Source organism: Calonectris borealis, chromosome 17, assembly GCF_964195595.1.
Source record: "Calonectris borealis chromosome 17, bCalBor7.hap1.2, whole genome shotgun sequence".
NCBI classification, from domain to species: domain Eukaryota; kingdom Metazoa; phylum Chordata; class Aves; order Procellariiformes; family Procellariidae; genus Calonectris; species Calonectris borealis.
The window spans coordinates 103,790-121,913 of NC_134328.1; the positions used below are offsets into that span (position 1 = coordinate 103,790).

The 18,124-nt window shown below is 50.1% G+C and overlaps 1 protein-coding gene across 2 annotated transcripts; it reads right to left on the reverse strand.

Moving 5' to 3' along the window:
- Positions 1–1,086: 1,086 nt before the first annotated feature.
- Positions 1,087–17,611, reverse strand: LOC142089545 (uncharacterized). Of its 2 annotated transcripts, XM_075166138.1 has the most exons (13): positions 17,578–17,611; positions 16,355–16,423; positions 15,504–15,644; positions 14,198–14,363; positions 13,371–13,477; positions 11,571–11,798; positions 10,365–10,509; positions 9,937–10,083; positions 9,523–9,753; positions 3,210–3,335; positions 2,326–2,487; positions 1,877–1,966; positions 1,087–1,509 (listed from the first exon to the last, which is right to left on the reverse strand). In XM_075166138.1, the coding sequence occupies exons 6-13, from the start codon at positions 11,768–11,770 to the stop codon at positions 1,366–1,368; spliced, it is 1,245 nt and encodes a 414-aa protein (XP_075022239.1). In that variant the 5' UTR covers positions 11,771–11,798; positions 13,371–13,477; positions 14,198–14,363; positions 15,504–15,644; positions 16,355–16,423; positions 17,578–17,611; the 3' UTR covers positions 1,087–1,365. The 2 variants fall into 2 exon arrangements, with proteins under 2 accessions (XP_075022239.1, XP_075022241.1); XM_075166140.1 differs by lacking the exons at positions 3,210–3,335; positions 17,578–17,611 and having other exon boundaries at positions 16,355–16,614.
- Positions 17,612–18,124: the final 513 nt, after the last annotated feature.

An 18,124-nucleotide genomic window follows, 5' to 3' on the forward strand; every position in this document is an offset into this window, starting at 1 on the left:
TTGCCCCTCTTCGAGGCAAAATACCAAGAATGGTTGTTTTGAGAGCAGAAGAGGAAACGATCCTTTTTCTTGCGGCACCTGGCTGTCGTCTGCCAGCCCAAGGAAATGTCCTTGGGACAGGAGGCAGTCTGAAAGTCCACCGTGGGCTGCCAGTCTCGTGCAAAGCGGGGGAGAAGTTGCAAGTCAAGAACAGAGCCAGGCAGCAGCCTGAAATTGTCCTCTCCCGTCATTTGCTCTTTTGCAGCTTGACAGCCTGACTGCCACGGCAGAAGGAGCTCAACCCTTCGCCCTGGCATAGGTGCCACCCCACACTATCCGGAAACGCTTCCCGAGAGGCTGTTGCAGGGGATGGAGCCGGGCAACGTTTAACGGGCCCCCCCGCTAATGAGAGTCAGGCAACAGCCGGCTCTCCGCTAACCTAATTGAAGACCTCCTTGAAGAGAAAACCAACCCACGAATGGCCAAGCACCGGCACTGTCAGGTTCAGGGACGCTGCATCTTTGGATGCAGAAGTCGTTGGATGAAAACCAGAGTTTTTCAACCAGACGCAAAACCAGCACCATGGACCGTGCGGCCATTTAGAGCAGCTCACACTTTCGTGCTAAATGTGCGAGTCTGTGCGTGGAAGTGGCCGCTGAGAGTGCCCAGGCACACTTCTGCATCAGAAAGGGCTAGTGCCTCGTGTCCGAGAGACGCAGGAAGGAAAGCGCTCGTTTCTTGGTCTCTGACAGACACCCTCAAACGAGGACACGTCGCACACCAGCCAGGCACCACCTCCTCAGCAACCAAGCACCGCTCGCAAGCCCCGAGCAGCTGTTGTCTGTGGCAGCACCCTCTCCCGAGGCCTGAGTACCAACACACTACCGCACAGCAGAGGCGGCCCCCAGCATCCACCCGGCTCCTACTCACCGGCCCCCCTTCGAGAGCGGACTTTTTGGAGCTGCTCTGGGTGCCTGGCTGTCTCCTCTTTTCCAGCTGCTGCTGCTGTTGGCACTCGGCCTGCTGGAGGAGGCGTTGCTCTTTGTCAAGAGCCTCCAGTCTTTTAATCCGCTTCTTGATCACAGTGAGATGCCTGTCAAGAGAAACGAAGGCAGCTGAGAGGGAGCTGCTCTGTCCATCTTGCCCAGGCCATTTTCCGCTCAGCCACTCCCATCATCCTGCTCCGGGCTGCTTTGCTCCAGTCGTCCCCACAGCAGCTTCCAGCTGCCTGTCCAAGGCTCCAAACACAGACCGTGCCAACGTGTTCGCAGACAGCTCCGGCTCCTTCCACGGCTAGGCTTTGTTTGTTTACTGGAACATGAGGCTCCAGGACTTCTCTTGGGCACCACGGGTCCCCTTCAAGAGCAAGCGTTACTTGGCCTTTTCTTACCTCTGCCGCCTCTTCCTCTCTCCCACTGGCAAACTCTTTGTTTGCTCCTGCAGCAGCCACTCTCGCAGGCGAGAAATGTCACTCCCTCCCGGCAGTTCGGAGGCATCCTCTAATTTGGCCAGGTCACGCCAAAGCTTTTTCTGAAAGGTGACACCAGGTTGTGGCTTGCTGCTGCCTGGACAAGCGCTCACGCCCCTGCGTGCTGAGGCGTCCCGCGGGCCCAGGACAGCGCCCTGCTTCAGCCACGCGACTGGAGCAGCAGAGAAATGCTTCCCTTGGGACTCTGCATGCTTGCAGGTGACTTTCCTGCCCGTGCCCACCCATGCACCCTGCGCTAGCTCAGCTCGCAGCCCAATAGTCCTTTCCCTGCCACAACGCCTGGCCCAGCAGCACAGCCCTCGCCTCTTCTGCACTGACCGCCTCCCCTCCCCAAGATGCCGCAAGTAAAGCCCCAGCCCTCGGCACCCTGCCGCTGACAGGTGTCCACGAACGCTCCGCTTTGCCCACCTCCTCTCGCATGAACATTTTCTCTGCCTCCACCTTGAGCGTGGTCAGATACTGCCTGTACTCATTCAGCTCCTTCAGGGTGCAAACCACCTATGGAGAGACGAGGGGAGAAATCCCCCAAGAACTGTCAAGCCAGCTACATAGACTGCCTTCCACAAAACAGCCCAAACCCAGCGGGCCCCTGACTCCCCCCCAGACAGTGCTGAGCGGTGCTCCTCGCCCCGGCGCCAGGCCTCGCACCGGCTGCCTCCTCAACACTCGGGCAGCGCGGGGCAGCCCGAGAGGAGCTGGAGTGGGAAGTGCCAGAGGGACGCTGGCGCTGCTTCTGCTCCCAGGGAAACCAGCCCCACAGCCCTGTGCCCTCCGCCAGCAACAGGCGGCTTACAGCAAGCGCTCTGGGAACCCCGCGTGATGAGGGCTGGTTTTATCAGCCCGACGTCCAAACCTACTTTGCCGTCACTGGTGATGTAACCCTCCCTCTTCAGCCTCTGCAGGTTGTCCTTGCGTTTGTGGTAGGCCTGCAGATGCGGGTCGTGCAGGCTGTTGTATTCTGTGCTCAGTAGGCGGCAGTACGGATCTCCCAGATTGAAATAACCAGAGGGCTGGTGAAGCTGTAAGAGAGATTTTCCAGAGTATGAAGGAGGCAGGAGAGAGCAGCAAAGAGGTGCCAAGCGGTACTTGGGAAAAGGTAAAGGTAGTTTGAAGAGCAACACTCTTCTCCATCCTTCTGAAGGCACAGAGAACACCACAGCCGGACTGCAGGGCCAGGCTGGACTGGGCTAGGCTGTGATGGGCTGGGCTGGGGGAGAGAAGACAAACCCCACCAGCAAAGTAGGCATCTTAGGCCACGGGGAAGAACTGCAGACCTTGCAGAAAACAACAGAAATGAACCTTCAGAGTGAAAAGTTCAAGCCCGACAGTTCAAACGCAGCAAATGGATAATGCACTGAAAACAGTCTCCTCAGGGTTAGGCAGGCCTAAGGGGTGTGTCATCTAACTCTGCCTCCAGGAGGTCTCTGCCTTGGCAAAAACGCACGGCAAGCTGGAGTAGAAGGAGGACACTGCGTGCATTCCCCAAGCAGAGAAGCCCGAGCTTTTCCAAATACGCCAACAAGGCAAGCAGGAGAAGGCTGGACTCTCCCTCAAGAGAAACCGGACAAGTCCTCCTTTTTGTCTCCGTGCCAGGGAGCCAGGAGGTTCCCTCTACTCCCCAGCGCTGCCAGATTGAAGGGCTGCAGCCCCCACTGTAGAGCAGGTGGCCACAAGGACTTCTTTGAATGACGGGGACCCCGTAAGAGAGGAGAGCTTTTCTACCCCTTTCCACTTCCTTTACCTTTTCCCCCAGCTTTGTCCTGCAGAAGACAGGCTTGGAGCCCGGCAGCAGAGGGATCTTCACCCCAAGTGGGAGGTCCAGCAGCCCAGTACCTCCTTCTGCCAGTGGCTGTCTCCTGTTCCCCAGCTAGAAAGAGGGAGACACTCATGGGCACTCAGGCACTATCTGCATAAGCCTCCTGCACGGGGCACTTGCTAGAAAGTCCCTCGGAAGACTCCAACCAAGAGGAGCGCCAAGAGTGGCGCAGTCAAAAGTTGCTCTCTCTTCCTCACCCCCGTCCCCACAACTCCCATCCCTTCCTCAACCCACGTCCGCGTCCTTTCGCAGCAACCCCTCCCACCTGCTTAGCCGTGAGCCAGGCTGGGCGGAGAGGCAGGACTCCCTGCAAACTCTCCCCGGCCCAACCACCTTTGGGTCCCTCCCAGCTCCCCGGGCACATCCCGAGGCCCCAGAGCAGCCCTGCAGTCCCAGGCTCCCGGGCTGAGCCCTCTCCATCGGCCCGTTGCTCACCTCTCCCCTCTTCCCCACTGCGCTCAGCAGCGCCTCCGCATTTCGGACGCCAGCAGTGAGACGGGGCTCCATGGCTCCTTCCAAGAGCTCTCCTGGAGCTGCGACCCTGCGCTGGCACCTCTCGCTCCAGAGGCGCCCAGCAGCGGCCACCACAGCCGGTCTCCCAGCGAGCGGCTTCATAGAGCAATCGCACATTGTTGCGTCATCGCGTTGCTGCGCCACCACATTGTTGCATCGTCACGTTGCTGCGCCACCACATTGTTGCATCGTCACGTTGCTGCGCCACCACATTGTTGCATCGTCACGTTGCTGCGCCACTGCACTGCTGCATCTCCGTGTTGCCACGCCACTGCCCGGCTGCTGCTAGGCCGCCCCGGGGCCCGCCTGGAGGCCCGTCTGGACATGCACGTGGGCCACCCGCTCTCGCTGACCCCACTTTGAGCAAGGGGCCTCGACTCGGTGCTGACCTGCTGCCCCTTCCTCCTCCTTGTACCTCTTTTTCCCAGCTTTGCGCCACAGCAGGGTAGCGAGTTCCCGTTAGAGAGCGGATTGCTCCCATGGCTCCCCTTTTGCTGAGCCCTGGAACAGGCTGCTTGGACCTGCTCACGTGCACGATTCTGGGCCTCCACAGTATGGCCGTCTCCCTGCTCCAGACAGACCAGACCCAAACGACATGTGGCAGAGCGGTCTCCAGGTGGAGACGCCACTGTCTATCCCAGGAGCAGCGAGAACAAGTACTCGTGCCGAGCTTCTTGGTCTAAGGAGAAAGAGCCCTGAAAAAAGGACCTCAACACGAAGACTGCCATTGTGCTCTGCACATTGGGAAAACCAGGATTCACAGGATGCACCCCCTAACGGTAAAGGTGCACCATGCAGCGAAAGCTGTGTTAACTCAGAGGGGTCATTCCTTATTTACCCCTCAACGTGTGCATCGTTATGAATTGATACTACTAACCGAAACAAATATGACCTTAGAACAGTGTGGCGAGTTAAATCAAACCGCTAACATCTACATAGACTCCAAATCTGCTCTGGGTGTAGCGTTTGCAACCGGACGGATCTGGAAAGAAAGAGGGTTTCTAACGTCAGCGAGACATAAAATAGCACAACGAGAACAAATTTTGGATCTTCTACACGCTCTAGAAAAAACAAAACAGGTAGCACTGTTATACCATGAAGCCCTCCAGCGAGATACTTCTGCTCTGACTGAAGGAAACAATCTTGCCGACGGTGCGGCTAAGGCTGCAGCCTTACAACCCTTACGGTCCAACCAAAAATACAGGAAGAAATGCTAATGACCGTATCTGAAGTAGACTTAAAAAAGGAACATGAACCTTTCCTCACAGAAGAAACTGAAAAATGGACACATTGACGAGCAAAACGAGTAAATGGAACCCGGACATTAGAAGGAAAACCTTTTCTCCCCAGGACTATGTTGATACCGTCGGTCAGAGAACTTCACCATCGGACGCGTGGAGGAGCACCTTATCTAGGAAATCAAGTCTCTCCACCACGGGTGGCACCTGGATTGACCCTGGCAATATTACAGGTCACAGAAGGATGTTTGATATGTGCAGAATATAATGCAAAGTCCAAGACAGAGGAAAAAATCAAAAGGCCCCACCCTTGGGCCTAGATGCCGTCCCAGAAACTACAAATTGACTTTGCAGATATGCCTCCAAAAGACTGACTAAAACACCTATAATGGATCAATTACCCCGTTGGGTAGAGGCATTCCCTACTCGAAAAGCAACTGCTCAAGTGGTTGTTAAAGCTTTACGGAAAGATCTCATACCGTGTTTCGGAGTGGCTGAAGAAATAGACGCGGATAAAGGATCACGTTTGACAGCTGAAATATTAGAAAACCTGTATAAAGCTTTCAGCATTCGACCAAGACTGCATGCACCTTACCACCCCCAATCCTCAGCTCAGGGAGAGAGAATGAACTGCACTTAAATATTACACTGGCAAAAATTTGTAGAGAAACTCAATTAAAATGGACAGAAGCTTTACCATTAGCACTGTGGGAATTAAGGCAATGCCCAAACCCACGCCATAAATGAACTCCTTTTGAGATCTTATTCGGAAGACCAGACTGAATTCCAGGATCCTTTGCTCCAGCACACACAAGCCTTTTGGCAGAGGATGAAGCAGTTACCCAATATGTCTGATATCTACAAGATAGTTTTAAAAAGAAACGGTCTGAAGCGGTAATTACACAAGCTTTCCCTTTAGGAAACTCTTGCATCCGTATCGACCCGGGAGATTATGTGACGATAAAGGTCTGTAAGACTAAGGATGCATCACAAGCCAAGCGCGAGGGTCCTGTGCAAGTGCTGTTATGTACTTATTCTGCTCTTAAAGTTGCAGCTAAAGACGCATGGATCCACCACTCTCAGGAGAAAGCTGCACCGAACTCCCGGTCATGACCCTCCTTTAGCTGCTGTTCAGACCATCATGAGGTCTTGAGGGGACGAGAGAATAAATGCACAGAACAAGGCGCAGCCTTCAACAGCACCTACATATGGGACTCGCATAAGGCGTGAGTATAGCTTTACAGAGCTGGACCAGCCCCTCCAACAGCCCGGCCGCCAAGCCTTCTAAACAGGGCAAAAACGTTGGCTACTTTTCTCTTCCCTACTTAAGACTCCCTGTAAAACTGGGTCTTAGCCTGACCCAGGCTGTAGGAGGGAGGAAGACGAGGGAAAACATTGCAGGGAAAATGCCCAGGCACAGTACGGCCTGGCGTGAATAAGTGTAGGCACAAGCAAGGCCTCGGGAACAAACTCTTTATTCTCTGCCTGGGGGAGCTCCCCGGTGGCTCTGCGGCCCTGGAGCCGCACACCTCCTCAGGACACCCTCCACAAGGCTCCCAGCTACCGCCCTCTTTAATCACTCGGGCTGCACGGGCTCCTCCAGGAAAAGGAGGCTCCCAGGCTGAGAGAGGCCATTGGCCCGTTGCTCACCTCTCCCCTCTTCCCCACTGCACTCAGCAGTACAACATCTGGCAAGAATAGTTGCTACAGCCCAATAATTGACAAAACATAATTCAGCTGGATCAAATAAGAGAAGCTGGAGCTCAGAAGAAGCAGCAGCTCTCAAGAAACAGACTGAGTGAAAATGGTGTTAGCAACCTTGCTAACAACACATTCTGGAGTGGTAAAGCGTAAAAGTCAAGCAGTATGACAAACAATCTATAAAACATCATTTGTACAGCTCTGCAAGTTCAGGAGTCTTCTAAGAAACACCTAAGAGGAGGTCAAACATCTCTATACCTTGGGTTGTTTTTTGGGATTTTTTTGGAAAAGCAGAACTTGTCGCATTTGATCTTAGAAACCCGATACAGCAGGACAGAGTCTTGCTCCTTCCCTGTATAACTTCTCCATGACATGTGTCTCTAAACAGCATGCGGTAAGGAGTACAGAACCCAGACATCAATGATGGGCAAGAATTCCTGAAGACTGGCGAGAATTCAGAAGAGTTTTCCCTGCTGCTGGTGTAAGCAACTCTAGGTCCTCACCATAGGGAACAAGAGTTAGCTTAGAAACAGAAGGATTTTCAAGATTTTCAGCATGAGCCTCTAGCTTCACCCTAAATGGCAGTGTCCTACTCACAATATCTGCATGTAATAGCCTTAAATTCCGAAGATCCAAACTACTTGGTAAGGAAAGATCTATGTTCAAATGCACAGAACAAGGAACCAAAACCAGAGAGAAACTTCAGGCTTCACTAAACATCTGCATGGTTTAATTATTACTCAATGCACAGCCAAGGTACCAATACTGAGGAATTATATTGGCTTGCTTTGGACTTCACAGGAATGTGCAAGGGGGCATAAACATGAGCCCAAGGCTCACGAGAGCTTTGCTAGCTTTAGCTGTCAGAAAAATAACATTCAAATCATGGTATACTGTTGGGTTTTTTTTGCTCGAGATTCGTCCATTTTCTGTCCATGGACAACGAAAGCATCTGAAAAGCACACAGGATGCAATAAATCCTCGTGTAATGATTACCACCTTTATAATTGCAGATGTTAAATAATGTCCTGCCTAGGGTCTCCTCCCTGCCTTTACCTCGCCTCTGCCAGCTGTTCTGAAAGACCTTGTCTGTCCCGCTCCATGGCTGCCAGTCGCACCTCTAGGGCAGCCTTCTCATGCACCAGGAATTCCTTCTCTTTGGACACCTTGGCCAGTGTATGCCCTTGGCAAGAGGACCCCTGGCGCAACTGCTCTAGACCACTGCTAGCTGAACTCTTGCTGGCGGTAAACCTGAAAGTGGGACAAAATACAGTTAGAGTCCTTTCTGTGCAGAGCCAGCCAATGTCACTTCTGAATCAGCTAGAGGAGAAAGAGATCCTGTACGGTGGGCTGAAAGTTTAAGGGCACCTGCTGTATACTGCACTAGTACCCTGGGCTGCCAAAAGGCACTGGGACTGTTAACTTGGAAGTGATGTGTAAGGCTCTACTGGGTTGCCTGGGGCCAGACAGCTCCTTCAGGACAAACGTATGTACCCCAGACTACATGTTTTCATGCAAAAGTACTGCATTTTCCAGAACTGCCACCTTGCAAACTAGAATTCTATCAGAATCTATTCCAGTGCTGGAAATTTTCAGGAAAGTTTGAGCAAAAGCAACTTTGCTCGCTGAAGAAAGTGAAAATACATGTGGTTTCTCCTTTTAGAAGAAAAAAAAAAATATCGAAGTGTCACCTACTTCAGTGTGTAAAGCAGTTGGATGCAATGAGGTGACACTTGGCAGGGAACAGCCCTTGTGGTAAGCACTGTCATATGAAAGTCTGGCTGATGTGGCCAAAGAGATGTTAGACTCTATTTGTACAGTACTTCATGTCAACAACACTGTTTACTTGTCTTATACAAAGAAGTTGCCTAACATACCTTGCTGGTATTCAAGCTTGAAGATTAACCATGATTTTTTAGCTTTTTTCTTCAGTATAACACCTCTGCTGGGTATTTGCCAAACATACCACCTACTCCAAAACTAAGACTGTCTAACAGAGAACAGACCATCAGAAACAAACAATGTTCCTCTCAAAGTTATCCCATAATACCCAAGATTGTACATGATGAAACTGACGCTTAAATGATGGCAGACTCCCTAGTCTCCTCCAGTGATATGATTCTTGCAAGCTCTTTTTCGACTGTACCAAAATCAGTTAGTCCAGAGTAAACCGTCTTGCGTGACCACCTATTTCTCATCTTCTTCCTCAAAGCCTAAAGAAGGTCAGGCAATTCAAAGCTGCATGTATGTCTTAAAATACAATTTCAACAATTTCAAGATGTCATTCCCATTCTTAGCAGTACAAGACAGAAGACATTGACTTGCAGCTTTGTCCCGCTCTCTAGGCTCGAACAAATGCAGTTTTGAAAGTTGCAGACTTCACAACAAAAAGTATAAATAGAAACATGCACCCCTGGTTTTTTTTGCCTCAGAAAAAGGGTGAAGAGCTACGCTCTTTGCTTCTTTTGCCACATGTGAGAGTAGTAGCCTTATTCAGATCCATGGGCAAGACAAATCATCTCTCTGCAGCTTAGCAAAAGCCAAAAAAGAGGCCAACACAGACAGGTGGATTAAAGCAATCTGTAGAAGCAGAGAACAACTCAGAGAATTGCAGAACATCTCTGCAAGCCATCAACACATTTCCAAAAAGAAGTAAACAAAGCCTTCTGACCTCCAGGACTACCAAGTGTCTCCTTGACAAAAACACTGCAGAATCCAACAGATGCAGCTTCACTGAGCTAAGTAGCCAAAAGTCCACCCAGAAAGCACCAGGTTTTTGGTCTCACCTCATCGAGTTTCTCTTGGGTTTCTGCCTTCTCCTCTACCAGTATCCTCAGCTCTACCTGCAGCCCTTCCTGTTGCTCCTCTGCTTTCTTCAGCAGCTGCTCCAGGTGGCCTTTCTCTGTGCAGAGCTCTTCATTTGTTCTTTCACACAAGTTCAGCTTCTCCTGGTCAGAGATCTTTGCTCTCTCCATCTTGTCCACTTTAGCTGACAGAACATCATTCTCTTGCTCCAGCTACAATCACAGAAACACAGAGGAAATAAAAGACAGTAAGATTTACTATGTAGAAGGTTTGGCTTGGACAGAAAAAGGAACATTTCCATATTCAGACAGTCACACTGTCTGAAGGCAAGAGATCTGAAAAGAAGCAGCAGCTGGAGACGAACACCTCGCAAGATCTTTGGCAACTCTGCTCACCTGCAACACAAGTTTCTTCAGTTGCACTTTATCCAACACAAGGGCTTCGTTAATACTGCTCATCTTCACTGTTGCAACATGTAGATCAGCTACTTCAGCACTCCGCTTATTCGGAGCCCCTGCCAACTCTGCTACTGACTGCTCTGCCTGAAGAGACAAAAGAACAACATGAAAACAAAGACAGGAAAATCCCTGACTTTAAGCAGCAACTCCAGATCCCCTTCTGTGTCTCTGACATACTCCCAGTTCAGTGTTCCCGATAAGCACGTGGGACCTAACTACACCAAAGAGCCTATGTGATCTGATCACCATTTTGCAGGAAGGAGAACTGTCTCCCTGTCTTCTACTGCCAGAAACAGCGTCTGTGGTGGTCCTGCTATCACAACTCCCTCTCCCCTAAGTGCTGCCTAGGAATAAGGTGACCATACCTTTTCCAGTGCCCTTGTAAGCTCATGTTTCTCTTGCTTCAGCAGATCCCTCTGAAGGTGCGATTCCTCCAGTGTCTCTCTTGCGACTACCAACTCACTCTGTAACAATGAACGTTTTCCTTCAAGTGCAGCTAAGTCCTTCAGTCTATGAGAAGGGGAAAGACAAACAAGTTTTTAATGTAAAAACAGTCTCATTTCCGAAACCAAGAGTATAGAATCATAGAATCCTTTAGGCTAGAAAAGACCTTTAAGAGCATCGAGTCCAACCGTTACCCTAACACTGCCAAGTCCACCACTAAACCATGTCCCTAAGCACCACATCTACACTTCTTTTAAATACCTCCAGGGATGGTGACTCAACCACTTCCCTGGGCAGCCTGTTCCAATGCTTGAGAACCCTTGCGGTGAAGAAATATTTCACGATATCCAATCTAAACCTCCCCTGGCGCAACTTGAGGCCATTTGCTCTCGTCCTATCGCTTGTTACTTGGGAGAAGAGACCGACACCCACCTCACTACAACCTCCTTTCAGGTAGCTAACAACTTCCTGCCTGCTAGTTCTCTCTCTCCTCTTTCATACGTTGGATATAAGGCTTTCCAAAGTTCTTCCTTAGGTAAGACAGACTTTTAAAGTCCAGATTACTATTCCCACAATTACTTTTGCCTTTCAGCAGTGAATTAATGAAAGAGCTTGCAATCTGTTTGGGGAGATGTGTATGAATTTCCAATCCAATAATCATAGGACCACAGGATGATTCAGGTTAATGAGAGTGATGTGGCAAAATAGCACTTCTTGCCCCAAAGGCCTTCTGCACTCAGTCTTGCAAGGAAACATCAGTACAGAGGTCTATATGACAGTCCTGTGCAAATTCCTCCCAACTCCCTTTAGCACAGCCCTGGGTAGCAAAAGGGCTGTACAAGAGACAGAGCTCTCTTTACGCTGGTCTCAATTTCTCACCAAGAATCAGTTAGTAGCAAAAACATTGAAATATGCAATCTCTTTTCCAGTCTTGTCCTACTCAGAAGAGCTTCTGTCAGTCAGATGTTTTTTTCTATCCGTTCTGTTGAAGGCAATAGTTTGACTAGGGACAGAAACAAGGCTGTGCAGAATGGGTGTGTTTTAAACATGAACACAGCCAATCTACGAATCCAAGAAACAACCACAAAAGATATCGTTGGTAATAGCAAAGTTTAAAACACCTTTACCTGTCCTGAAGCTCCTTCTTCTCCAGGTCCCCCTTGACCTGTAAGCACATCACTTCCCAAGTCTTCCAGCTTATTTCCTGTTCCACTTGCTGCTGTGCCTGATCCTTTAGGACAGGTCTACCCAGAGTGACGGACTCCCAGAGCTGTATCCCAGAGTTTAGGGGGGAGCAGTTTACAAGTATAGATCCAGAAAGCCTCATTTGCTCTGCCTTCAGCTCTTACAAATCTCTGAAGAATAATAAAGAAAGAGATAATGTTCACACCACCATCTTTACCAGCTGACTCACTTTGAAGCACGTAATTGCACAACAGTAAAACCTGGCAGGAAAGATGGCATCTTCGTTGGGGACAAATCATTCATCTGACATTTTGGGATCAGGACACATCTTGATAGTTGAGCAATAGGTCTGTTTGATGGTTGAGGAATGAGTCTATTTTCTCCTCAGAGATAAGAAGAAATGTATAGAACAGCCAGAAGGCTTCAAGAATTAACTAGTAGGTCAGGCATACTCTACACATTAAGGAAACCTTATAATCAAATAAGGTACATGGCTGACAGTAACCCAGGGTTTGAAACTGCGTGCTGATACCATGTCCTGGTTTTGGCTGGGATAGAGTTAAATTTTTTTCCTAGTGCTGTGTTTTGGATTTAGCATGAGAAGAATGTTTATGACACATTGACGTTTTTAGTTGTTGCTAAGTAGTCGACTAGTCAAGGACTTTTCAGCTTCCCTGCTCTGCCAGGTGCACAAGAAGCTGGGAGGGAGCATAGCCAGGACAGCTAACCCAACTGGCCAATGGGGTATTCCATACCATATGACATCATGCTCAATATATAAATCGGGGGTGTGATCCAGGAAGTAGCGATCATGTTTTGGGTATCGGTCATTGGGTGGTGAGCAATTGCATTGTGCATCACTCATTTTGTATATTCCATCATCATTATTAATTATTATTACTATTATTATTCCCTTCCTTTTCTGTTCTATTAAATTGTCTTTATCTCAATCCACGAATTTTACTTTTCTTTTCTGATTCTCTCCCCGATCCCACTGTGGGAGGTGGGGGAGTGAGCAAGCAGCTGTGTGGTGTCCGGCTGCCTGCCGGGTTAAACCATAACACACCAGAAGAAGGTACTATTACGGCTACCTATTTTTGTTTGCATAGAAGGCAACTGTGAGAAAGGAACCTCAGAAAGCCCAAGAACAAGAAAACAATCATAAAAAGGAGGTATCAAACTAAGCAAAATAAATTTGATAAATGCAGTAACAGCATAGAGAAGCTATTCTTTCACCAATGTTGGTACAGGAATAAGTGGATGCAAATGGACCAGAATAAATGTAAGCTGGAAATAAGAAAAAAAAACACCCATATATTCATGAATGATCTTTCCATCAGGAGCAGTGGGAAAAGAAAGCCAGTGAGATTTAAGGCAGATTTTAATCACTCTGTAAAAGGGACTGCTCTACATGCCGCGTGCATAGCTTTGGTGAGTCTCTTCCAACGTGTCCACATATGCCTGTGTCTGTGTTAATATGCCCAAAGATCAACACAGTCAAGTTCATCTGTTCAGGGCCTCTGCATTGCTTATAGTCCGAGCCCCTCAGTTTTATCTGAAAACCAGCATCGAACAAAATGATTCTGAAAATAGCCTAAAGCACGCTTAATGGCATTGCTTCAGACTACCAAAGGAAAAATCATATCCTTAGCCGCAACTAAAGTAACATCAAGGCTCAAAAAGCAGGTGTGAAGGGAAGCTACATTTTTTCTGCAAGAGATCTAGCCTTAACCTCTACTCACCGGTCAGTGGCAGTCTTCATTTGCAGGAAATGACAGCGGAAGTTTACCACCTGACACCATAGGCTGAGGAGATGGTTATGTTCATCCCTTAAATAGCTGTCATAAAGCTAAACATGCAAAACCAAAAAGAAATGCCAATTCAGTCTTTGCTGTCACTGTACAAGTCTTTCAGATAGGAGAGAGTACAACCATCACCACCAGGTCTCCTTTAATAACAATTCCAACAGGGGCATCAAGGACTGAAGAAGCACCACAGAAACATCCTCAGTGACCTGCCACCTGACTTCAAAGAAGGGAACATCCACGCTTCTCCTGCAGGAGTGATATCAGCAAAGCAAACTGATCACGATTCATCATCTCGCCTTGCAGAGGTGTCTAACAGTCTTGGTGGAGGAAGACAAAAACAAGCCCTTCCAAGACCAGGGTCAGATTTGCTTACAACAGGCTGTTGGTAAGGGAGGCCTGTCTTGATCTTCTGTTGCCTACTCCGAATCTGAAAACACACAGACCTCTCTGGTCTCCACTGCTGTAGAGAGATATTTAGGAACTCTTGAAAAGACAAGCGTTCATGTGACTGCCCTACAGTGCCCAGCAACAGAAAGCATTGGCCTTTAAGACCAAGCAGTATGGTCACAGCAGGTGGGTATCGGCTATCACCACAATTTGCTGACACTCCTCCATCTCACACCCCTGTCTTCTGCTAGTCAACACCAATACATCCTCAATGTAGCCACAACTTTCACACAGCAAGTCCTCTATGCCAGAAATAAAATGCATTCTCGTTCCACTCTGGCATCACGTCTGACATTCCCGTAGCCTATCCTTACCTCACGTTCATTGTGCCATTCACCCTCCTTCAATTCCAGCTCCTCCTGGGCCCTCATCCAATCCACCATCAGTTTTTCAACACCTTCTCTCAGGGCTAAATTAACCTCATTCGCTTTATCTAGGTGCTCCCGCAGGACAGCGTTCACTGCTGCCAGATTCTCACACCTTGGAAAAGGAGAAACAGCAATAAGAGGTCAGTGAACAATTGCTATCCACAAGCAGCATCCCCGTGATTTTCCAACTTCTTCAACACTGACTTTGTTGTCAAACTGAGAGGTAGTAAAAGTGCTTTCTAAGATTCAGTAAGATCTCTCTGTAATGGCAAATTCATTTGCTTCTCCTTGCTTTGAGCCTTCAATTTCCATCTACAATTTCAGTTGTCCCTTCCTCTTCATCTTTGATGATGCCCACAGTTAACGTCTTGCCTCCCCTTCGTGCTGTCTGATCACTGGATGCATCACCTTTCTCTATCATTGTCCTGATATCCTCTTCCTCCACACTTCTAAGTTTCCACGTCCTTTTCCCTTGCAATGTTGAACCCACTGCTGCCCTCACCTTCTTGTTAAGCTTCTCCCTGTCTTTGTCCTATACACTGTGTAAGACCTGTAGCAAAGACCCCCACCTTGTCGATCCAGTAAACTGCACACCACAAAGACAGCACCATATACGTAGGGGAAATAGCTTTATACGAAACTTTCAACTGAAAACTGAAAGGTCAAGCACTGCAGGTTAATGACTTTGGGGCCACAGACGAATATTTCACCCAGGAAACATTTAATGAACAAAATTTCAAGAACTTCTGCCCTCCTGAAACTCAGTTTCTGGACGAAAACAGGAGTTGCGCTACTCCCACCTTAGCTTGCAACATAAGTAACACAGCACACAGATGCCTTCTACACCACACACAATTACCTCTTGGGCAGAGGAAAAAAGAAAAGCAGAGAAAGAAATATGGCAGAAGATGCCTGTGGTGCCAAGTACTCTACTGGAAGACTCCGACACAAGCACAGGATATGCTACTCAGATAAAACCAAACAGGAAAACTCCTGCGCTGTGAAATGTTCAGGATGTCAGGGCTTGATTCTCAACCTAAAATGGGGCTCTGCTGAGTAGCTCACCTACTGAATCATAGAATAATTTAGGCTGTAAAGAGACCTTTGGAGGTCACCCAGAACAACCCCCAGCTCAAAACAGAGCCATTCAGCACACACCACTATTACTGCACCACAGAACAGATTGTGGACCTTTCTCCTTTCAAAACAGCTTGCCCAACTTCTTCCCTTGGGGAGACTAGGTAGCACTAACAGGTTTTCCCTCACTTCCATGAGCGTCCAGGATACTAAGGATGAGGTAACACGTCTTCCTTTGATGCTCCTCTTCCAACTGAAGCAATGCTTTCTCCAGGCTGGGGTCTTCTGTGGCTTCCCATCTGCCTGGAAGGGATCCCTTAAGAAGAAAGGAAATGTTTAGTCAAATTCTTGGTTCCCTTCACTACTGTTAGCATCCATCGCTTTCCCCTCCATTTGTTTGGTATCTCAGGAGCTCGTGGGCTCCTTCCAGACATAACAGTGTCGTGACCACACGAAGGAAGGGAGGGGAAGAGTCTTACTCCATGTGAGTAGCTCTCCTCAGTCTCCCAATGTTGCACTCTCCCAGCTGGATAGCCTCAGCTCATGACCGCAAGTGCTCACTTCCACTTGAAGCCTGGGAATATTCTCCTACCCTTCGTTTCCTAGATTTACTTTAGCCATGAAGCAGAAAGAAAAGCACAGAGCCAGGTCTGTATGTTGAATGCCAGCATTCTTGCCTTCCAAAATGCTATGTTTCAACCAATTCTTTTTCAGAGACAGCCATATAATTTAACAGGCAGTACAGCCCTCTCCTGAGACCTAGGACAAATGTTACTCCAGCAATAAAGCACTCTTTCACAAAATTAAAATCCTTCTTGATAGGGTTTTCTGGACTGGCATTTCTGGGACTACTGGCTGCTCTAAGAATGGCAACTGGACGAAACACTGACGGGCAAACTTTACAGTGCTTCTTTAAATCCTCAGGTAGCAAAATCTTGTTTTCCTCTGTCATTGCTTTGGGGAGCTTTTTGTCTGCATTAACGAATGCTACGTACACTGTCTTTAGATAGCAACCTGCACACTCACCCCTCCTGCTTCCGGCTGCTGCTCCAACTCTCGACATCAAGTTCGGTACTGCAGTACCTAGATGGATACCTAGGATGAAGATGAGCGAATGCAGCTTATGACAGACTTGGCTTCTCCTGCATTAGCTTTTCTATTTAGCAAGTAAAGCTAGTTCTGACCACAGTCCTGCTGCAGAACACAGATTTCTGTTCAGCTGCAGAAGGCGAGCACCGGTGTCGTGGTTTAACCCCAGCCAGCAAATAAACCCCATGCAGCTGCTCGCTCACCCCCCCCCCCCCCCTCCGGTGGGATGGGGGAGACAATCGGGAGGGCACAAGTAGGAAAGCTCCCGGGTTGAGATAAAAACAGTTTAATAATTGAAATAAAACAAAGTAGAACAGTAATAGTAACAATGAGAACAACAACAACAATAACAGAATAAACAAAGCAGGCAATGCACAATGCAACTGCTCGCCGACCGCGTGTCACGAACGGGGGGGGGGGGGAGGGGGGCCGAGCCCTCCCCCCGCCCCCCCACCTGGTTTTTATACGGAGCATAACGTCACATGGTATAGAACACCCCATTGGCCAGCTGGGTCCACCACCCCGGCTGTGCTCCTCCCGGTGCAAGCACCGCCCAGCAACAGCCAAAGCATCAATGGGCCATCAACGCTCCTTTCACACTAAACCCAAAACACAGCACACCCCCCAAGCTACTGGGAAGAAAGTTAACTCTGTCCCAGCCGGAACCAGGACAACAGGCCAGAAAAGCAGGAGGACCTCACAGCAGCGCCGTGCCCACCGTCGGGCACCGGGCCGGGCAGGGCGCGGCCTGCCCCGACCCCCCGCCCGGCTCTGGCACCCTCCTCGTTGCCGCCGCTCCTGCGCCCCGCGCGAACCCGGCCAGAGCTGCCCGCCTCTGCCCGGGGACGCCCAAAAGCGGCCCCGCCGACTCGACCCCTGCCGCGGGACAGCCCCCTGCTAGCGGGGCCGGAGAAAGGGTTCGCAAGCCAGGCATCTTTCTCCAAGTACGGAAACGACCCAGCGAGAGGCGCGGCAGGGCCACAGCGGCAGCGCCCGGCGCCCAGCGCGCCTGGGCGGGCCGGGCCGGGCCGGGCTCGGCGCCGTCCCGCCCGCGGCAGCGCCGGGGAGGGCCCCGGGGAGGGCCCCGCTGGGGCCGCGCGTTGGCCCCTCTCAGCGCGGCCCCGGGCAGCTCCCCCCGGGCCGGCGCCCCCGCTCCTCACCTTCGCCTGCAGCTTCCGCACCAGCACCGCTTGGGTCCGCGCCGCCATGCCCCCGCTCGCCAGCCGGGCCCGCCACCCGCGGGGCTCCGGGGCGGGAGAGCCGGGTTCGCTCGGGGCCGCTCTGTGGCAGCCGTTCCCTTCTCGCTCCTCGCTGACGGTGCCGCGCCGGGCTGCGGTTTTGCCGCGGGGGAGAGGCCGCGCGGCAGCGGCTTGCTCCAACGAGTTCTGCTCAGAGACGGTGAACGGCCCCGGAGAACGCAGCTAAAGACGCATGCATCCACCACTCTCAGGAGAAAGCTGCACCGAACTCCCGGTCATGACCCTCCTTTAGCTGCTGTTCAGCATGATCGGAGGCATTCCACTCCAACACCTAACTCCGAGTTTCAGCTGGTGGCTGTTATTACCAAAGACTGCCTTAAATGATTCACCCTGCAGGCCTACCTATAATTACATACCCAAAAATGCAGCCAGGGGCCCGTGCACACTTGGAAGACTCACAGTCTCCCCGCTAAAAAGAAATGCCTCAGCCAAATATAACACAAAAAGA

Coding starts and splice junctions, on each gene's coding strand:
- LOC142089545 (XM_075166138.1), bottom strand. CDS start 11,770: ATGAGGCTTTCTGGATCTATACTTGTAAACTGCTCCCCCCTAAACTCT. Junction 10,510..11,570: donor AAGAAGGAGCTTCAGGACAG/GTAAAGGTGTTT, acceptor CCCTTCTCATAG/ACTGAAGGACTTAGCTGCAC. Junction 9,754..9,936: donor TGAAGAAACTTGTGTTGCAG/GTGAGCAGAGTT, acceptor CTGTGATTGTAG/CTGGAGCAAGAGAATGATGT.